Below are 19,655 nucleotides of genomic sequence, written 5' to 3' on the forward strand. Positions count from 1 at the left end.
AAGGGAGGATGCAAAGCTCTAGGAGTAGTATTTAAACCTTGGTTCAGAACCCTGAATTTTTTCACTTATAAACAAGCAATTCGAAGAATTTGAATGCTGTTTCTCAGAATTTTTAATACGAATTTTCTATTTTAATCTTCCTTGATCCAGAGACTTAAAAAATTTTTTTTTCTTCTGGAAGTGAATCAAGAACTTCCAACTGAATTTCCGAAGATCCAAAAAGGGAAGGGAAGCTGCTTCCGGTGACAGGAGAGCAGCTGTTCAGGAATAAATTAAAAATGCTCCACTCCACCAAGGTGGAGCTGAACATGTGGTTAGTGTTTAATACCAGACTAATTCATTTTTTTTTAAAACAGTTACTAACTTTTTAAAACTAACTTTTATTTTTGGCTGTATTGGGTCTTAGTTACAGGCACGCGGGATCTTTCGTTGCGGCATGTGGACTTAGTTGCCCCGCGGCTTGTGGGATCTTAGTTCCCCGACCAGGGATCGAACCCGTGTTCCCTGCATTGGCGGGTGGATTCTTAACCACTGGACCACCAGGGAAGTTCCCAGACTAATTCTTGATAATATTATCTATATTTCATGTAGATAAAATGCATTTATGTATTTAAGTGTAGACCAAACGGTTGCCAAACAGAATTCCTTGAAGGACACACTAACAAGACTTTTATTTGTGAACGTCATGCCATTGGAAGGAAGATGTGGTTCTACAGCAGAGGGTGGCAAACCCATGTCAAATCTAGCCTACTGCCTGTTTAGTAAATAACGTGCTACAAGGGCAGAGTTTATTTGCAGCAGAGGTGGTATGGCCCACAAAGCCTAAAATATTTACTACTGGCCCTTTGCAGAAAAACTCCCCTCCCCTCGAGGGCCTCAAGTTGGCCTTATTTCCACCTCCTCATCCACAGGCCTAGATGAGGAACATGGTATATCAAGTATCCCATGAAGAACCGATCACTCAAACCCTGGCTGGGCTGTGCTTCTGCTGACATGACAAGCTTTGCAGTCCATTAATGCTTGAGCCACAGGTTTAATTAATATGGTCAAAGCGGGCTTCCCTGGTGGCGCAGTGGTTAACAATCTACCTGCCAATGCAAGGGACACGGGTTCAAGTCCTGGCCCGGGAAGATATCGCATGCCGCGGAGCAACTAAGCCTGTGTGCCACAACTACTGAGGCTGAGCTCTAGAGCCCGCAAGCCACAACTACTGAGCCTGCCTGCCTAGAGCCCGTGTTCAGCAACAAGAGAAGCCACGATAATGAGAAGCCCGTGCACCGCCAACGAAGAGTAGACCCTGCTCACTGCAACTAGAGAAAAGCCCACGCACAGCAACGAAGACCCAACACAGCCAAAAAAAAAGAAAAAAAGAAAAGAAAGATGGTCAAAGCGGCTGAAACACCTCTACTCTGAATCAGCAGAGTCCAGAAAAGAAATAGATAAGAACTTTATTTTTAAAACTTTAAAATTAGCAACCATTAGAGGGGAATCTTCTTTAACTTAATCTTTTCTTCAACGTTTGAAAAGTATCTCATCTTTGTTAAAAGTTCCTTGGCTTTTTCAAAATCATCTGAAATAAAGAGAGACATTAATGCGAGGCTTCATTTCAAGCAAGAATAAAATCACTCTATTATTCAAGGCAGCTGGATCAAAGCTGAGCCCTGGGCTCTGGAAGGCTGATCAATTACTCAGATTTGAGAAAGAGAAAACATCTGGATTGTTCAGGGGATAAAGGGCTTAACCAAAGGGAGCAAAAGCATGCTTCTTCACAGGATTCAGACTTTAAATGAGAAGCTGCTCTTCTTCTTCAGGACAATACCCAATAACTAAGTTGTGTTTTAAGAGTTTTCCCCTATCATACATGGTGGTCTAACCCTGACGAGGATGTGGAAGCACCTGGTGCTTCCTCTGTGCCAGGTGCTGCGATACAGAGCTGCCCCCAGGAGGCTGGCAGTTCTGGAAAGATGCCCTTAGACCCGTGGTTCTTGACTGCGGGTGATTTCTCGCCTGTGGGGATGTTTGGCAATGTCTGGAGATGGTTTTGGTTGTCACCCTGGGGAGGTGGCACTGACATCTAGTGGGCAGAGGCCAGAGGTGCTGCCAAACAGCCTACAGTGTACAGGACAGCCCCCCATGACAAAGAATTATCTGGCCCAAAATGTTGGTAGTACCAAGGTTGAGAAACCCTTAGATTTATGTGTAATAACATAATACACCATTATATTCATATATGGTTAAAACTACCAAGAAAAGCAAGGGAATGGTTAGTACAAAAATTCAGGAGAATAGTTGCTACCATGTAAGGGGAATGCAATTACAAAGGGCCTACCAGGGGCTTGAAGGCAGTGGTCGTTTTTTTTTTTTTTCCTGTATGTGGGCCTCTCACTGTCGTGGCCTCTCCTGTTGCGGAGCACAGGCTCAGAACGCGCAGGCTCAGTGGCCATGGATCACGGGCCTAGCCGCTCCACGGCATGTGGGATCTTACCGGACCGGGGCACGAACCCGTGTTCCCTGCATCGGCAGGCAGACTCTCAACCACTGCTCCACCAGGGAAGCCCCAGCTCCTCGTTTTGAGTGGGGACTGACTCCCGGGCTGGACATTTTCTTTTTCCTGGCTCCTTGAGAGGCCTCTATGTTCTATTTGACCCTGCTCCTCCCATGGGAACTTGTCAGTCCTCCTCCTTCTTGAACTTCTACTGACTGCGTGTCACCATGGTGCTTGATCTACCTCTTTTCTTGCTGCTGTGACTTTATAGGCAGATCTTGTTTTATCACGCTTTGCAGATACTGTGTTTTTTTACAAATTGAAGGTTTGTGGCAACCCTGTGTTGAGCAAGTCTTTGTATAACATTTCCCCAACAGCATTTGCTCACTTCGTGTCCCTGTGTCAGACTTTGGTAATTCTCCCAATTTTTCAAACTTTTTCATTATTATTATATTTGTTCTGGTGATCTGTCATCAGTGATCTTTGATGTTGCCATGGTTAAAAGATTATGACTCACTGAAAGCTCAGAGGATGGTTAGCAATTTTTAGCAATAAAGTATTTTTTAATTAATTGGTTTTATTAGACATAATGCCACTGTACACTTAATAGACTACAATTAGTGTAAACAAACTTTGACATGCAGGGAAATAAAAAAAAATTCATGTGACTTGTTTCATTGCAATATTTACTTTCTTGTGGTGGTCTGGAACCGAACCCGCAGTACCTCCGTGGTCTACCTGTACTTAGGAAAAATTGGAATTTCTCTGGCTTCTTTGAGACTTAAGATTCCCCACACTGGCTCCTTTAAGACCTCTCGCCTCCTCCTCCCTCCTCTCACCACCTTCCATATTCCCTTCCGCTCTCTCGCATCCTTTGATATGCCCCCCTCAAGCCCCTACCTCCTCAGTCCCTCTGTCCATCCTACCAGACCTTTCCCTTCCCACTCCCACCCCCCAACTCCCTACAAGCACTGGACTTTTGGGCCTCCTGTCCCCATCAGGGGCTTGCAAGGGACTCAGGTACCTCCGAAAGCAACCACCTGAAGCTGAAAAGAAAAAAAAAGCTAACTGGAAACAGATATTTAGTCCACAGACTCCACTAAGATTATATATCAGGGCAAAAAAACCCCACCCCAAAACAAACAAACAAACAAACAAACCAAAAAAACCTATAAAAAACCTCTACAACTCACGTTGAGCAGGCAACCTTTAAAACTTGCTCCATCTGCCAGAAACTCAATTCAGATAAATATATAAAATAGAGCAAAAATGAGAACTACCCATATAAACTAGAGAGGTAAACTTTTTTTCTTTAATTTCCCAGTTTTACTGAGATATAATTGACATAAAGTCATTAGTTTTAGGTGTATAACATGATTTGATATATGTACATATTGCAAAATGATTACCACAAAAAGTTTAGTTAACATCCATCACCTCACATAAAGTGAGTTTTATATTATTTGTGCCTGACTCATGGCAGAATTTTTTAATGAAAACTGTAAGATCTATTTGTATCTGTCTGTATATTTATGTATCTATACATATACATAAACATATATTTCCCTACCTTCAGATGGTATTATGAAATTAATTTATAAAATCCTTTGAAGGAACTGTATCCTAATTTGCTTAGAGAGAAATGAGTACTTACATAAATTAAATCTTCCTAAAACTTCCAGAAATATAAGAACGAACTCAAATGTTTTCAATTCCATGTAATTTGGGTAAATCTTTGGTAAATAAAACTAGTGTGATGTTCTTGGTTTAATAAAATGGATATGTCTTCAGAGTTGTTAACATTAAATATAACGCAAGCATACTTTTTTTTTTTTTGCGGTACGCGGGCCTCTCACTGCTGTGGCCTCTCCTGTTGTGGAGCACAGGCTCCGAATGTGCAGGCTCAGCGGCCATGGCTCACGGGCCTAGCTGCTCCGCGGCATGTGGGATCTTCCCTGACCGGGGCACAAACCCGTGTCTCCTGCATCGGCAGGTGGACTCTGAACCACTGCGCCACCAGGGAAGCCCAATAAAGTCTTCTTGATTTTGAACTGACTTTTAAGTTTCTGAGAGGTCCCCTGGAAAACCTCAAAGGATTTGTTCTCTCACCTTGTAAAAAGAGAGATGTTAAACTGAGTAGGTTTATTTGATATATTAAATTACAATGGAAGCAGTGTCAAAGAAAAGATACTTAACCTTCCCTAGGTTATTTTTATATGGGTTAAATGTTATTATTTCAGAAATTGTACAAAGTTCTTAGAATTTGTCAATGCCCTCATTATCCACGATACATCCTGGTAAGATGTTATCGCCCAGGGCTTCCCTGGTGGCGCAGTGGTTGAGAGTCTGCCTGCTGATGCAGGGGACATGGGTTCGTGCCCCGGTCCGGGAAGATCCCACTATGCCGCGGAGCGGCTGGGCCTGTGAGCCATGGCCGCTGAGCCTGCGCATCCGGAGCCTGTGCTCCGCAACGGGAGAGGCCACAACAGTGAGAGGCCCGTGTACCGCTAAAAACAAAACAAAACAAAAAACTGTGGGCTTTTTCCTCTCTCTCTCTCTCTCTCCCTCTCCCTCCCTCCCTCCCTCCCTCCCTCCCTCTCTCTCTCTCTCTCTCTCTCTCTTTCTCTTACTCCTCTTCCTCTTCCTCTTTCTCTTTCTGTGCTTTGTGAGGACACAACAAGAAAGCAAGCATCTGCAAGCCAAGAGAGCTCTCACCAGAGCCCAACCACGCTGGCACCTTGACCCCAGACTTCCAGCCTCTAGAACTGTAAGAAAATAAATTTCTTCTGTTTTTAAAAAAAAAAAAAAAAATGTTATCGCCCAGTTATTATTTTAAAATGTGTTATGTCACAGAAACAACCAGATTTCCTTTTCAGTTGTGTTATTTTTATAATAACCTCTCATCAGATCTTTAACTATGGCCATTTTAAGTCTTTTGCTATCCATGGATGGTTGTTACCTTACTCTGATGCTTTCCTAAAAGCTCTTACAACCAGCTATAAGCCAGAGTACTTGTGATCAATAAACAGGTACTGTACCAGGTACTCTGTGGTACAGGCTTCTGATGGCATTGCTTACATTACTGAGTTCAAATCAGTCGACTAAGTCAGAATTTCCAAAATGCTAATGAAAAAGCTGATGGGTTCATGAAACTGCTAACCCAAGATCAAGCAGAACAAAATTAACTACATAGGATTGAGTAAACTGCTAAGTTGATTATAATTTTTTATTCGAACTATTGCTGGCTTTTAAATGTTCTATTTTCTAATATGAGGAAATCCCCTTTCCTTTTCTCTTAAGCTATCTATGACTCATTAACAATCTAGTAAATTATACACTTTTGTAAACAAAATTAAAACATCTTCTTCTCCCTGCCTGATCCCTCAAAAAGTTAGAAACTATTGTTGAGTATTCTTGTTTTCACGGCAATATAGTTATTTGCATAGTTTCAGTAAGAATCTGTCCTCTTTGTGATAGGACATAATTAAAAATAAGGCTTTGACGGGAATGTCATATTTGAAAATGATGCATAAAGTCATCAATTTTAAGGAAATAAGGTTGATTTTATAGAGATAATGCTTTCAAAGCCCTATTGCAAAAACTGGCCTGGTATCTGGTTTACAGGGTTCCCAGCCTTACAGGTGATTAAGGGCACTCGGCAGGCCCATGAATCTTAGAATATTTGGGGGACGTTGGGAAGACAGGAATTCACCTTAAACTATAGGTAATGCAGGTGAAGAATTCTGATGGAGAAATCTTGGCTTGACTTCCTAGCAGAGAGGTTTTTCAGGTCTAATCTGAGATTCCAGGCAGATTCTAATCTGAGATACAGGCAGACCTCAGAGATACTGGGGGCTGGGTTCCAGACCACTGCAACAAAGTGAATGTTGAAATAAAGCAAGTCACATAAATTTTTTGGTTTCCCAGTGCATATAAGTATTGATACTGTACTATATAGTCTATTAAGTGCACAATAGCATTATGTCTAAAGAAACAATGTACATACCTTAATTAAAAATATTTTATTGCAGAAAAATGCTAACCATCATCTGACAACACAGGAGTGCTACAAACCTTCAATTTGTAAAAAATGCAGTATCTGCAAAGTGCAATAAAACCAGTTATGCCTGTAAAAAGTTCCATTAGGAAAACTTAAAAAGGCCTTTATGGTCAGTTACCTTTCTTGCTGCACTTAATAAATAATCAGGCCAAATTTCATGAAACTAAATTTATTTTGTAAACAAGAACAAAATTACTTTAACTTTGATTAAAAAGAGGGGGTGATTGTGGAGAGAAATTTTATGTTTCAGTGGAAAAGAATAACACAACCTTGCGAGTGATCAGAATCCTGTCCTGTTCATTGGATTTGAGGTTTATTATCTACTTGTAAACTGAACTGGATCCTTACACATTTTGTCGGCCTTCAGCAAATCCTCAATTCTTCTAGTTTCTTTCAACATCTGGCTACAACTTTCCAAACCAATGTTTCCAATGTTCCTCCCTCCCTCCTGATTTACTGTCGCTAAGAACTAAAACCTGACTGCCCAGATCCTCCGTGGGACTCAGGCTGTCTCATAGCTGCCCCTTTCCTCCAGGATCTGGTAAAGTCCTGCAAGCTGAAGCTGGAGGACTTGATAGAAACTTCAAAGAACTCATCACGATGAATCATGGGCAACCTTTGTGCCTGGAGCTGCTGGTACACGGGTCACTCAGAAAGCGCACACCTTCCACACTGTGCTCTGGGAAATAACCATGACAGGGATGCTGATGTCTCTGCCATCACCACAAACATTCAAACTATAAGCCAGGAGATGCATCAGACTGCCTCTGCTGTCCTCATGCCACCACCTAAAGATGCTTAAGCAGTCAGTGTCTTCTCAGGTGGCTGCCCTCTGGACTCAGAAACTGGGGTTATAGTCGGCTCCAGACATTGACCTTTGTTTTCCTTTTCGTTTCCATAGAGATGCTCCTCATTAAATGCACATTTGCTCATGTCATCCCCCAAATATCCTCTACTATCAGGCCTCAACAGATGACTCAGCCAGTCCTTCATAAACAAAAGACGATTGAGTGAGAAATGGACTTATGTCGCTCAGAGGAAAGAAGGTCTCTTCTGTCTCTTTCTTGCTGTTTGTTCCAGTCAACACCTGATGATAGGGCCCCTGTCTCCAGGCTCTGTGGGAGGGTGGGAGCCTAACTTCCATAAGGGCCAATTAACAAACCCAGATGGGTTTCATAGGACCAACTCCTTCTTCCCGCTTTTTGTAATATTTCACTTCCCCAATTCTACTGAGCCCCTGTGCACCCCCGCCCTACTCCCTCATTCTCCCTTTAAAATGCCCAGTTACCTCTGTACAAATCAAAATTGAGTTCAGTTCACGCTGGACTCTTTTCCCTATCACCATAGTTATTACTGATTCAAATCTGTCCTTACCACGTTAACTAGTATCTGGCTTTGTTTATCTGTGACAGTGCATCTCTCTGAGTTCCTGCTGTCAATTCTTTAGGTGTACAACCTGAAGTGGAATTGCTGGATTGCACCGTAATTCTATTTTTAATTTTTTGAGGAACTGCCATACTGTTTTCCATAGCAGGTGCACTATTTTACATTCCCACCAGCAGTGCACAAAGGTCTCAACTTCTCCACATCCTTGCCCACATTTGCTATTTTCTTTTTTAATAACATCCATCTTTATAGGTGTGAGGTGGTATCTCACTGTGGTTTTGATTTTCATTTCCCTAATGATTAGTGATGTTGAGCATCTTTTTTCTATTTCTTAACCTGGGTGGTGGGGACATGGGTGTTTCTTCTGTTGTTATTCTTCCATTGTACTTATGTACTATTCATTCTTTAAGAAATTGTATTTTATAATTAAAAAAATAAAAGCCCACAAAGGTATAACAGGAACTGGGGGTGGGCCTTGGTGGAACATAATCTGACCATCTTAACCAGTAGGCTGGGGACATGGATTTCAGGCAGATATGTTGGGCCAGGTTCCTGTCTTTTCTGCTATTAATCTATATTCCTACCCATCTTTTTAGAGACACCCCTCCCTCCCCGCCACCTTCTGCCTGCTTCTCAGAATAAACTCCTACAGTCCCTACAAAGTAGGCAGTACACTGTGCAAGCTTATCTCCTTGGCCCTCAGTGATCGGACTGGAGTGGACATCTGACTCAAACTGGGGCAATCAAATCCCCCCTCCCAGGAATCTAGATTGGATCTAGAAGACTCTAGTCAGATGGTAAAAGGCCTTGTTCTTATGAGGTAATAGATCAAGGAGGACTGAGGAGTCATCCAGTGGGGGAGGCCAGTTTGGAGCACTGTACACCAATAAGGAAGCAGACGGAACTGGTGTATAGAGGTGGGGAGAAGGATGGAGTGGCCAGCTAGGCCACCAAGTTCAGGACCACAGTCTTGGTTCCAGACTGTTTTCTGGTTCCCAGGTCTTGTTCTAGAAAAGCTCTTATCACACAATACTATACTCATCTCAGGGACTTTGGATTCTGAGAGATAGACCTGATTCCTTAGAGTAACCTCCTTTTATCTGGGCTAGTATGAGTTGCGTTCTCCTTTCTGTAGTCAAAGGATCCCTAAGCCAAAGGGCTATTAAGCTCTTATTTAAGGAGTGGCACAAGTCAGGATGGAGAGAAAGGCTGTTCTTGCTTAAAAATAGCTAGAAATAGATCTAGTCTCTTTAGCCTGAGAGCCAGGAGCAGTGGGGACAAGGATGAACACGCCCTATTTGCAATCTGGGCACTGCTCGGCCATGGGATTCTCCTCCTGGGCTTTGCAGAAGAAAGGGGTGTGTGGGCTTTGCCAAATGTTCACTGTGCAGCCTTGCCATCAGAGTCTGCCTGTGTTGGCTTCAGCCCACATCCCTCACCTTATCTTCTCCTACTTGCTAAAGGGGAATGGGAGCACTTTCTCTCATCTAATCTTCAATGGGCGTATCATTGGTTTTGGCACACCCCTTGTTTCTCTAGCAAGACTGTGAATCCTTGAAGGCAGAAATGTAGACTCATCTATATTTTATAGCTCCCATGTACCTGTCATAGGATGGGCATATAATAGCTACTTATTGAATGGATGGTTATACCTCAGTGCTTACAATTTCTTTCCATATTTAAGAAAGTCAAGAAATGAAGGAAGTACCTCTTTCAAAAGCTCTGCTCACATTGTCAGTCAATTCTTTCTGTTTAGCTGAAAAAGAAAAACATTATCTTAATTTTTCTACTTAAATAGACTCATAATATGAAGACAATGCTTTGTCATCTTGTTGTTGTGAACACAACATAGCAGGGAGTTTGGATTCAAGGGTAAGGCCTCATAACCTCTGTCTCTACAGTTCCATGATGGCAGCTCCTGTTTAGTGCAGCTCTGGCTGATCCTAGTTACACTGTTTTTCTATCCATGAAAGGTCTGAGGGGCAATCACCAAAGCTCATAAAATGGCCATAGAAGTATTAAAAAAAAAAAAAAAGACAAAGAAGTGCCTTAGATTATCTCCACAAGGCACTCTGAGTCTTCCAGATTTCAGCTAGGAGAAAATTAACAAGCGGGACTTGCCTATCAGCAGGGCATTAGAGTGTGTCAGGCAACTACTAGCAAATTATACAGCCTCTCAGGAAAATGAAACATTTCGATCATATTGTACCTTAAGAGAGAAGATGCCAGATGAAGTAAAGGGTAGCTACCTCACATTTTTATTGTTTCCTCATTGAAAAATTGTATGATAAGTGCCTTTTTCAGATACAAACAGTATCAATCATTTATATGGTGCCTGCTTTCAAAGCACTTTCAAATACATTATATCCCCATGGTAAGCAATGACAGGTACTGGGAGAACGTATATGGCCACATGGTTGGTGAGTGGAGGAGCTAAGAGCAGACCCCAAGTCACCTGACTTCTGGTCCAGTGGTTGCAAACTCGCTTCTCAGGTAGCAACATGGTGTTGACAAAAGAACACTGGATTAGGAGTCTGGAGGCTCTGAAGTCCTGACCCCAAAACTATCTAGCTCATGTGCTTGAACGTTCACATTACCTGGGCCTTAGCAGGTAAAAGGAAATTTAGGAATTACTCTAAATGAAGGTCAGTGACCTGCTCAAAACGAGATGTTAACTATAAAGCTAGAAATAACCCCCACCATTGATTGGGAACTTACCACGGGCCAGGCACTGTGTCAAGTGTTCTACATGCTTTAAATTAATCGTTGCAACAACCAGTACTAATATTATCTCCATTTTACAGATGAGGAAACTGAAGCTCAGAGGGGTGAAGTCACTTTACTGAAGGTCACACAAAAGGTCAGTGGCAGTGTTGGGACTGAACCCAAGTCCACCTCACCCAGAGCTTCATGAACCTCTGCCTTCCAAAGCCGTGCAGCTGGGCCTTCTGACTAAAAATCCCGAGTTTCTAACACCACCCAGCCCTAATGTTGCTGGTACAACCCTAGCTGACAGCTACCCCACCACAACTTCTATTTTACTGCTTTTAACTTCTTTGTTTGTTATTTATTCACTCACTTGACAAATATTTACTGAGTCCCTATTATACTCCAAGTACTACTGCATGTGCTAAGGATGTGAGAGAAGCAAAAAGAAGACACAATTTCTGCCTCTGTAGAACTTCTGGTCTAGTAGAGGAGGCTGATATTGGTCCAGTAATCTCACATAGACCAGTGATTAGTCCTACAAAGGAGGGGTACCCACGACCAAAAGGTATAGACAGAGAGGTCGTCTGCAGATTCTCTGAGGAAGTGAGGATTGCCCCCAGATCTGAAGGAGGAAGAGTTAAATAGATGGGGTAGAGGAGAAGAGGGTTTCGGGCAGAAGCAACAGCATGTGCAAATGCCCTGGGTAGGGAGGTACAAGGTACAGATGAAGAACTAGAAGCAATCTGTGTGGCTGGAGTGGAAGGAGCAAATGGGAGGAAGCAGAGGCCAAGCCATGCAGGTTTCTTTAACCTGAGGCAGGGGGCAGGGAGCCCCTTAAAGTTTTTAGGCAAGGCCAAGGGTGATATGATTAGATTTGGGTTTCAAAAAGATCACACAAGTGACAGGGTAGGAATATATCAGATTGAAGGTAGAGACGGACCAGTGTGGAGTTACTCCAGTTGTCCGGGTGAGAGAGAATGGTAGCTTGGGACAGGGTGGTGGCAGTGAAAATGTATAGATGGATCTGAGACACATTTAGAAGGTCAGCTTTTCAAGACTCGGTGATGGACTGTCTATGGGGGTAAGGGAGAATAAGTTGTGAAGGACACCTCCTCGGTGTTTTGGACTTGTACAACCGCAGAGCGTCATTCACTTAGAAAGTGAACATCAGCAGAGGAGCAGAAGAGAGACGCTCATGACTTCCATTTGGGACACTCTGAGTTGGAATATATAAACTCCAAGAAGGCCCAGGCCATGTCTTTCTTGTTCACTGCTGTATCCTCAGTGTCCTCCTGCACAGTGCCTGATACAGTAGGCATGCCATAACATTTGTGAAAGTTCATATCTGCATATAATTTGAATGAGAAACCTGGAGCCTTTTCTATATGGCATGGTTAATTTTATGTGCCAGCTTGTTTAGGCTGTGGTGCCCAATTGTTTGATCAAACACTAGTCTAGATGTTGCTGTGAAGGTATTCTGTAGATGTGATTAACATTTACAGTCAGTTGACTTTAAGGAGATTATCTTCCATAACATAGGTGGGCCTCATCCAATCAGTTGAATGTAGTAAGCAAAAACTGAGGTTTCCCAAGGAAGGAATTCTGCCTCATGACTAACATAGAAGTCCTGCCTGAGTTTCCAGCCTGTTAGTCTATGTACATATTTTGAACTTGCTAGCTCTCATAATCACATGAGCCATTCCTTAAAATAAATTTCTCTCTCTCCACATACACATGCACTACTGATTCTGTTTCTCTGGAGAACCCTGACTGATACACTATGGAATAAAGTGGAAAGTAAAGCAATATGGGATCATAAGATCAAGGTTTCAATCTTTGCTCTGCTATATCTGCTGTGTGACCTTGGGCATTCCCATGAACTTCTGAGGCCTATTTTTCTTGTCAGAGATATCCAAAGGATGTCATGGGTGGGAAGGAGCACAGCAATCTGCAAAATACTATTACATTCTTGGTTTAAGCCCGCCTTCCAGAGAATTAGGAATTTTGCAAGCCTAACCTCTAGACAAAATGGGTTTCAGCATAATCAAGAAAAAAAAATTCCCTGAATCATTATGAAGGCCAATATGTAGTCTTTATATCCATTTTTCACTTAACCCCTACATGTACTCAAAATAGCAATAAAATGCAGTCGGTGGTATTTTATCTTTTACCTCTGACAATAGATTCCATCTCTTTCATGGCAGTTTCACCTTGAGCTTCTGCAAGTTTTTCATTGATTTCCATTATTTCCATGAGGAATTGACTGTCCATTTCATAATCTGTCCCTTCGGGAATCTCTACTCCACAGAGCTTTAGCTATTGGGGCATAAAGCAGGGATAATAAGTTTAATTCAAGAAACTATGGCCAGAGTCATAAATCCTCCTCACCATAAATCCTCCTCACCATTCAGAACAGGATGCCACTCACAGGGAAAACTTGAACTGTCTCAATAGTGAAAGTGTGAGGGTAGGGTACTGGAAAGTTAGACTGAGATAGGAGTGCTGGGATGGGATCACTCCCTGCTACCTGGAACTATGTGACCTTGGAGGAGTCATTCTTCCACTTGGGAAAAAAGTATTAGGAGGTTGAATTAGATATTTGTAAAAATTCTATTAAATCCTAAAATTCTAAGGTGCTCACTTCTCCCCCACAAAAAAACAAAAATTACTCTTCCCTAAAAGCCAGCACTATCTAATCCTTGAAATGTATAGAAAATGGTGGGAAAAAAAAAAAAAAAGGCAATTGGGCAAGTAAGATTTACAGAGATACTCAGAGAAAACTATACTCATGTAATAGTATCTTTGAGGTTAATTATCGTTGGGTCCCTAGATTAGCTCAGGTCTCAAGCACTCTTCTGTTGAACACAGGGGAGCAGCTGTCCTACAGAGCAATGGGACCAGGCTGTCATGATAGAAGGGTGGGAAAATCACCTTACAAGGTATAGTCCCCTGCTCAGGGGGGCCAGAAGAGTCTGATAGGCATCATTAACAAGGGTCGAATGCTTCTCTGAGAAATCCTTTTCAGTCTGTAAGTGGAAATGAAGATAGTCATATTACCATGCAAATAGGCCATCTTACATTCACAAACTGTTTCATAAAATACTGATGGGCAAGCACATAAGGAAGCGACCAAAGGAGAACCGGTATGGGATAAGCTGTTTTTATTTTCAGGTGATGGGTTCTAATTCTGCTGGGAAATCAGGTAAAAGCTCTGAGTATAAGACAGGTCCAGCATCTGGATGGCTGGGGTCAGGCCACCTCAGGGTGAAGCTGGCTGTCCAGCTCTGTCCTTGATAACCATAAGGACACTGCCACCCACCCAGGGTACACACGTGTTTGGGTGTGATTATGGGTGGCCAATAGGCTACCTGAGACCTCTGGCTGAAGAAATCTGGGTGGATAAGACGCTGTAGTTGCTGGTACCTATGCTGGAGCTTTGCAGTGTCAACTCTGAAGGAGCGGTTGCTGGAAGGAAATCAGGAGATGAAATTCATGCATCAAATGTTTATAGATTTGTATAGTATGGGCCTGGTTCCTGTTCTCATGGGGGATGACGCAATAAACATATAGACAGAGCTATTTCAAAAAGTGGTAGGTACTGCAAAGGAAAACAGAATAGGATAAGAGAATGGTAGATGTGGTGGACAAAGAGATGACATTTGAGCTGAGACCTGAATGATGATGAGGAGTAATTGAAGATCACAGGAAAGAGTCATTCAGGCACAGGGAACATGCAAAGGCCTTGAAGTGGGAACAAGATTGGTATGCTTGAACAACGTAAAGAGCAGTGTTACTGCAGCCCTTCATAAGTGCTCAGTGACTGGTGGGGCCAGAGCCCAGAGTTAAGGGGAAGAGGCATTCCTGAATCCCACTCTATTTTTCTAAGGCCCAGGTCCCTTCATCTCTACCTCTCACTTTATTTTAATCGAATCCTCTTCGCTTTCTATTCCCAGAGCGTGCCCTATCTCATTAGTTTAGCTTCGCCCAAAGTTCACCACTTCTCCAAGCTCCTCAACCTTCGGAGGTAAACAGAAAAAACATCTATTTCTCAGACCTTCCAATTCTCACTTTTCCCTTAGACTCTGCCCATAGCATTAAGTTTTTCTTTGCTCTTACTCTCTCATTTTGGATAACACCTCATTATTTCTTTCTTAAAAGTCTCAACCCAACTTTAAACCTTCTGAATCTATTCCTCAAGACTCCATCCGCCAAGGGCCGCGCAAGCACCCTTCCCTCAGGCCCCACCTCTGAACTTCCTTCTCTCAGATCCCGCCCCTCAAGTCTCCCTCCATTGCAGGCTCCAAACCTCAATTTCCCCTAATCACACTCCTCGCCCCACCAGTCCACGCTCCACTCTCGTCATCATCCCACAAAGCTTCGCCGCTCAGTCCGGCCCCTCGGTTTCCTCTCCCGACACATCCCACCCACCTTCTCCCAGGCCCCACCCCGGCCCCTGTTCTCTAGGGCTCCGCCCACCCATGTAACTGGTCCCGCCTTCTCCTCCCTTAGCCTGACCAGCCCTCCATCTCACACGCCCAGACGCATTTCCCGAAACCGCCTCCCTTACCAGTCCATGAGGCTGAAGTAGTCTCGCGTGGGGTCAGGTGGCTGCAGCGCGCGGCACTGAGGGCAGAAGAACCGGTCCCCCCGCAAGGGGCCCCCTAGGCCGCCGCAGTTCCAACACCGGGGGGAGTTGCTTCCCGCCAGTGACGCAGCACTGCAGTTTAGCGGTCTCCTCCCGAGCACCCCTGTCGGCCATAACCCCGACACCCGGAGCAAGGCCCTGGTTCTTCCGCACCACATCTGGCTGGCGGCCGGCCTCCCCGCGGTCACCTGTTGGGGAGAGAAAGTGGTCGACCAGACTGGTGCTGCTGATTGGCCGGGAAGCTGAGGGGGCGGGACTACCCGGGGGAAACCTGGATTTTGAGTCCCGCTCTGCGTTTTAAACTACAACTCCCAGAAAGCATTGAGGCTACGTGGGCCGCCACATCCGCTGTTTGTCATTGGTCCGGCGGGGGCGGAGGGGTGTTTTGATTGGCTGAGGGTGGAGTTTGTATCAGCGGGTTTAGCGCCACTCCGCTGGCTACGGCTGCTCAGTGTGCGGTGTTAGGTGGGCTCGCGGTGAGTCATAGTGGGAACTTCTCTTGGGTACTGAGGGGTTCGAATCCTGTCCTCAGGGTCTTTTTGCGAGCTGAATTTCCCGAGCTTCCGTTTTGTACTGTGTTTGAGCTTGGGAAGGGGGAGAGGAATGCGTGGAAGACTCTCTTCCTTCTTTGTAGATAAATTTCGAGGTGAAGGTCACTTCCCTTGTAACTTTAAAGCTGAAACTGGCCAAGACGTAAAGGATAAGAAAGAACAAAGTTGTCCCCTTCAAAATGAGAGCGAAGTTGCTCTGCAGAGAGTTTTATAGGTGTTAGTAATTATTTCCATATTTAGGTTCAATCTGGAAAATGCTTACTAAGAACCCATTCTTAGCTGCAAGGCACTACAGGAACTGGAAACACACCGACTTGTGTAGGAAGATGCTCTGCGAGTGTCCCTAAGGAAGTGTGGGGGATGGGGTGGCGAGGGTAGGGTAGGAGGGCACCAGTCTTCCTTGGGACTCAGTTTCTCTATTGGAAAAAAAAAACTGTATTGCACTTGTAAGGCCTTTTCCTGCTTTCAGATTCTTTGGGCCTGGAATTCCCAATTATCAAGCATTACCGAGGGGTGGGGGGAGGAACGTTGATGCATCATCTCATTTGATTCGCAAGCTCTATCTACTTTTCTGGGTTCAGAGAGGTTGCGATCTACGTAAAGGTCGTGCAAAGAGTTGACTTAGACATCTGACTCGACTCCAGATCTGTTTGCTTATAACCTCTCCACTATGCTTTTTCCTCATGGCAGAGGCCAATGTAGTCCTGGTCTGGTGGACCCTTCTTATCATGAACGATGATAGCAGCTACCTTTTGACACACTGTCTTTTGCCAGTTTTCAGGGCAGAGAAGTCTTGCTCAAGAAGCTGCAGGAGGACACAGCTTGGCTGAGGTGGTATTAGAGCAGCAGGTCCTGAAGTGGCGGACCTAGCTCTGGCAACACCTACTTCCCTGGTGTGCTTTCAGGAAAACTCATCAGGACCTTTGCATCTGGAAAGCTGTGTAAATGCAATAATCAGTGTGAGTCATGTTTACTATATTATCCTTGAGGGGTAGCCTGAGTGTGGGATTCAGGAGAGAAAGCACTTTTTTTTTTTTTTAATCAGATTAGGGATTTAAAGTTAGGGATTGAAAGTTACTTTGACTTTACTGTAGGTTCTGTTATTGGAGTTTACCTGTCTATCAAATTAATTATAAAGCTGGGGTGGGAAACTCTGTTATGGTCTTCTGTGTCATTTTCTTCAGGCTTCTGTTGGGCTGGGAGGCCATTTAGGATGCTGAAAAGATGAGCCCCATAGTTAATTAGCATCACAAAGGGCTAGGTGGAGTTGTTTAGAGCAGTCTTTGTGTTTCGCCTCTTTAAGTGGCCCAGCTCTTAGTTTGGAGTCAAAGGAATCTAGAATGAACTTGGGTCCTACCCTCCAGGAGCTGGTTTGGGGGAGAGGGGGCAACAGTGACATTTTATGTATAAAATAGCCACCCCTGGGGTGATGCAGCAAATTTCTGTAGAGTTTCTCTTAGTCTATGCCGAACCACCTGACTCTTCCCTTTCTTTCTTTTTTAAAAATACATATGAAGTTTAAGTGTAGTGTTGATTGTATTAACGAATACATTTTAGGTTCCATTTTTAATTTTTAAAAATTGGATGAGTGTAAGCTGTTATGAGTCTCTCGCCCTCCCCAATTCAGTTTCATTGCTTTTTACTTGTTTACAGCCTTCAAATAATTTCTTTGTTTCTGTCCTCTGTGGTTGTGGCTGTCACACAAAAACTTATCAGGTGAAAATGATGTGATGAAAAGCTTAGCCCAGAAGAATGATAGGTCTAAACTGTTAGAATTTTAATTTTTTGTGTGTGTGGTACGTGGGCCTCTCACTGCTGTGGCCTCTCCCGCCGCGGAGCACAGGCTCCAGACGCGCAGGCTCAGCGGCCATGGCTCACGGGCCCAGCTGCTCCGCGGCATGTGGGATCCTCCCGGACCGGGGCACGAACCCGTGTCCCCTGCATCGGCAGGCGGACTCCCAACCACTGCGCCACCAGGGAATACCTAGAATTTTAATTTTTTCAGAGCATGCGTATCCTGGATCTTTTTTTTTTTTGGCTGTTGTAATATACCCATCCTTTACTCTTGACCTTTACGATGTCTTGTTCCTTGAAATTCACCTTACTGTTGGACACTTATCTTTGAGGTGGTGATGTCTCGGGAGACGGATGTGGAGTGTCATCAGCCCCATGGCAGTGCCTCCCCGCAGTCCCAAGGTGGCTTCTCGCAGTCCCACGGTCCCTCCTCACAGCCACACGGCTCGTCTTCACAGTCCCAGGGCACGTCCAGCTCCTCCACCAGCACGGTGCCCACGTCCAGCCAGTCCTCTCACTCCAGCTCGGGTACGCTGAGCTCCTTAGACACAGTGTCCACGCAGGAACTCTATTCTATTCCCGAGGACCAAGAACCCGAGGAGCCTGTCCCTGCCCCTTGGGCTCGATTATGGGCCCTTCAGGATGGATTCTCTAATCTCGGTAAGACCCTTTGTAATATTTTGTTCAGAAAAACAGTTTTAGAAAGTTGTTGCAACAGACAGCTCAAGACACTCCTGGAATGATTCTGGAGTTTGAAGGTGATGAAAGATGGAACCAAGGAAGCAGTTTTGGGTTGTGCACGGGCTCTTACTTGCTGTAGAGCCCCTTCATTTATACTTTCAACAAACATTAATTGGGCGTCTGCCATGTGTTGTCCATCTGAAGAGGGTTGTGGATCTTTTCCCTAGAAAAACGCTGATTCATGCAAGCTTGCAAACATTTGTCATCTAATCACAGAAACTTCACCACTTAACTCCTGCTGGTGGTGCAGCAGTTTAAGAGAATCAGTTTTACAGTTTCAGAATGGGGAAGGTTATTTGTTGACTCCCTGTTACTTATTTTTATCTCACAATAGCCAACCTTGCTGTTTAAATATACTCATCCTCTCTGACACCTGGTTCCAACAGTAAGGCTTTGCTCTCGGTATGTTTTAAGTAGCATTTTTCCTCTGTTTTGAATTAAAATGACCTCTTCATTACAAAAAAAAAAAAAAAAAGAACTTGACATTAATGGAACAGAAAATAATAATGTAAAGAAATGAATGGCTAATGAACCATTTTGTATCTTGTCACTCACCCTTCCCTTTTATGTCACGTGCAACTTTGATGACTTGAAAAAAAACAGTAAAAAATGGAGAAATAATATAGCAATATTCATACATACAACTTTAAATTTAGAAGTAAGCATTTGAAGCTAATTTTTACTCATTTAAGCTATATATTTAAGCTAGGCTTAGGGCTGATGTATGGTGAGTGGGACACAGAAATGGTGAGTTAGGGTGAAGTTGGGTGTATCTTCTTTAAACTTAAGATTACATACACAAAGAGCTTGTTAGGGAGACCAGCATAAAGTAATTGCTCAATAAAGAGAAGCTATAATATTTTATTGTTATTATTTGTTATTGATTCACACCTATCTTTTCTTCTAAATAATTTACAGTTTTAGCTCTTATCGCTTTTGAGTTGATTTTTGTACATGATATGAGGTATTGTCCAAATTCATCCTTTGGCATGGGAATGTACAGCACTATTGTCCGAGCACTATTTCTTTCTTTTTTCTAAATTTATTTATTTTTGGCTGTGTTGGGTCTTTGTTGCTGCACGTGGGCTTTCTCTAGTTGTGGTGAGTGGTGGCTACTCTTCGTTGTGGTGCATGGGCTTCTCATCACCGTGGCTTCTCTTGTTGTGGAGCATTGGCTCTAGGCATGAGGGCTTCAGTAGTTGTAGCATGTGGGCTCTAGAGTGCGGTCTCAGTAGTTGTGGCTCGCAGGCTGTAGAGCGCAGGCTCAGTAGTTGTGGTGCACAG

The 19,655-nt window shown here is 43.7% G+C and overlaps 2 protein-coding genes across 3 annotated transcripts in view; one reads left to right on the forward strand and one right to left on the reverse strand.

The window, feature by feature from the left end:
- Window positions 1-1,442: 1,442 nt before the first annotated feature.
- HSCB (HscB mitochondrial iron-sulfur cluster cochaperone) lies at window positions 1,443-15,470 on the reverse strand. 2 transcript variants are annotated; one of them, XM_065890296.1, is made up of 6 exons: window positions 15,208-15,470; window positions 14,009-14,105; window positions 13,577-13,666; window positions 12,812-12,956; window positions 9,640-9,687; window positions 1,443-1,570 (listed from the first exon to the last, which is right to left on the reverse strand). In XM_065890296.1, the coding sequence occupies exons 1-6, from the start codon at window positions 15,441-15,443 to the stop codon at window positions 1,479-1,481; spliced, it is 708 nt and encodes a 235-aa protein (XP_065746368.1). In that variant the 5' UTR covers window positions 15,444-15,470; the 3' UTR covers window positions 1,443-1,478. The 2 variants fall into 2 exon arrangements, with proteins under 2 accessions (XP_065746368.1, XP_065746369.1); XM_065890297.1 differs by lacking the exons at window positions 1,443-1,570; window positions 12,812-12,956 and having other exon boundaries at window positions 9,670-9,687; window positions 15,208-15,443.
- Window positions 15,471-15,704: 234 nt separating this feature from the next.
- CHEK2 (checkpoint kinase 2) overlaps window positions 15,705-19,655 on the forward strand; it is a 39,086-nt gene continuing 35,135 nt past the window's right edge. The window contains exons 1-3 of the mRNA XM_065889509.1: window positions 15,705-15,761; window positions 16,611-16,795; window positions 17,963-18,290. Coding sequence (XP_065745581.1) covers window positions 17,969-18,290 — 322 coding nt within the window. The 5' untranslated portion in view covers window positions 15,705-15,761; window positions 16,611-16,795; window positions 17,963-17,968. The remainder of the gene's footprint in view (window positions 15,762-16,610; window positions 16,796-17,962; window positions 18,291-19,655) is intronic.

The sequence above is a fragment of the Phocoena phocoena genome, chromosome 13, assembly GCF_963924675.1.
Source record: "Phocoena phocoena chromosome 13, mPhoPho1.1, whole genome shotgun sequence".
NCBI classification, from domain to species: Eukaryota; Metazoa; Chordata; class Mammalia; order Artiodactyla; family Phocoenidae; genus Phocoena; species Phocoena phocoena.

What these genes read in the sequence shown, in the direction of transcription:
- HSCB (XM_065890296.1), bottom strand. Translation starts at nt 15,443, where the DNA reads ATGTGGTGCGGAAGAACCAGGGCCTTGCTCCGGGTGTCGGGGTTATGG. An exon ending in TACTTCAGCCTCATGGACTG is followed by an intron (nt 14,106 to 15,207) that starts GTAAGGGAGGCG and finishes ATTTCCTTCCAG; the next exon opens with CAACCGCTCCTTCAGAGTTG. An exon ending in GAGCAGAGCTTTTGAAAGAG is followed by an intron (nt 1,571 to 9,639) that starts GTACTTCCTTCA and finishes TCTTTATTTCAG; the next exon opens with ATGATTTTGAAAAAGCCAAG.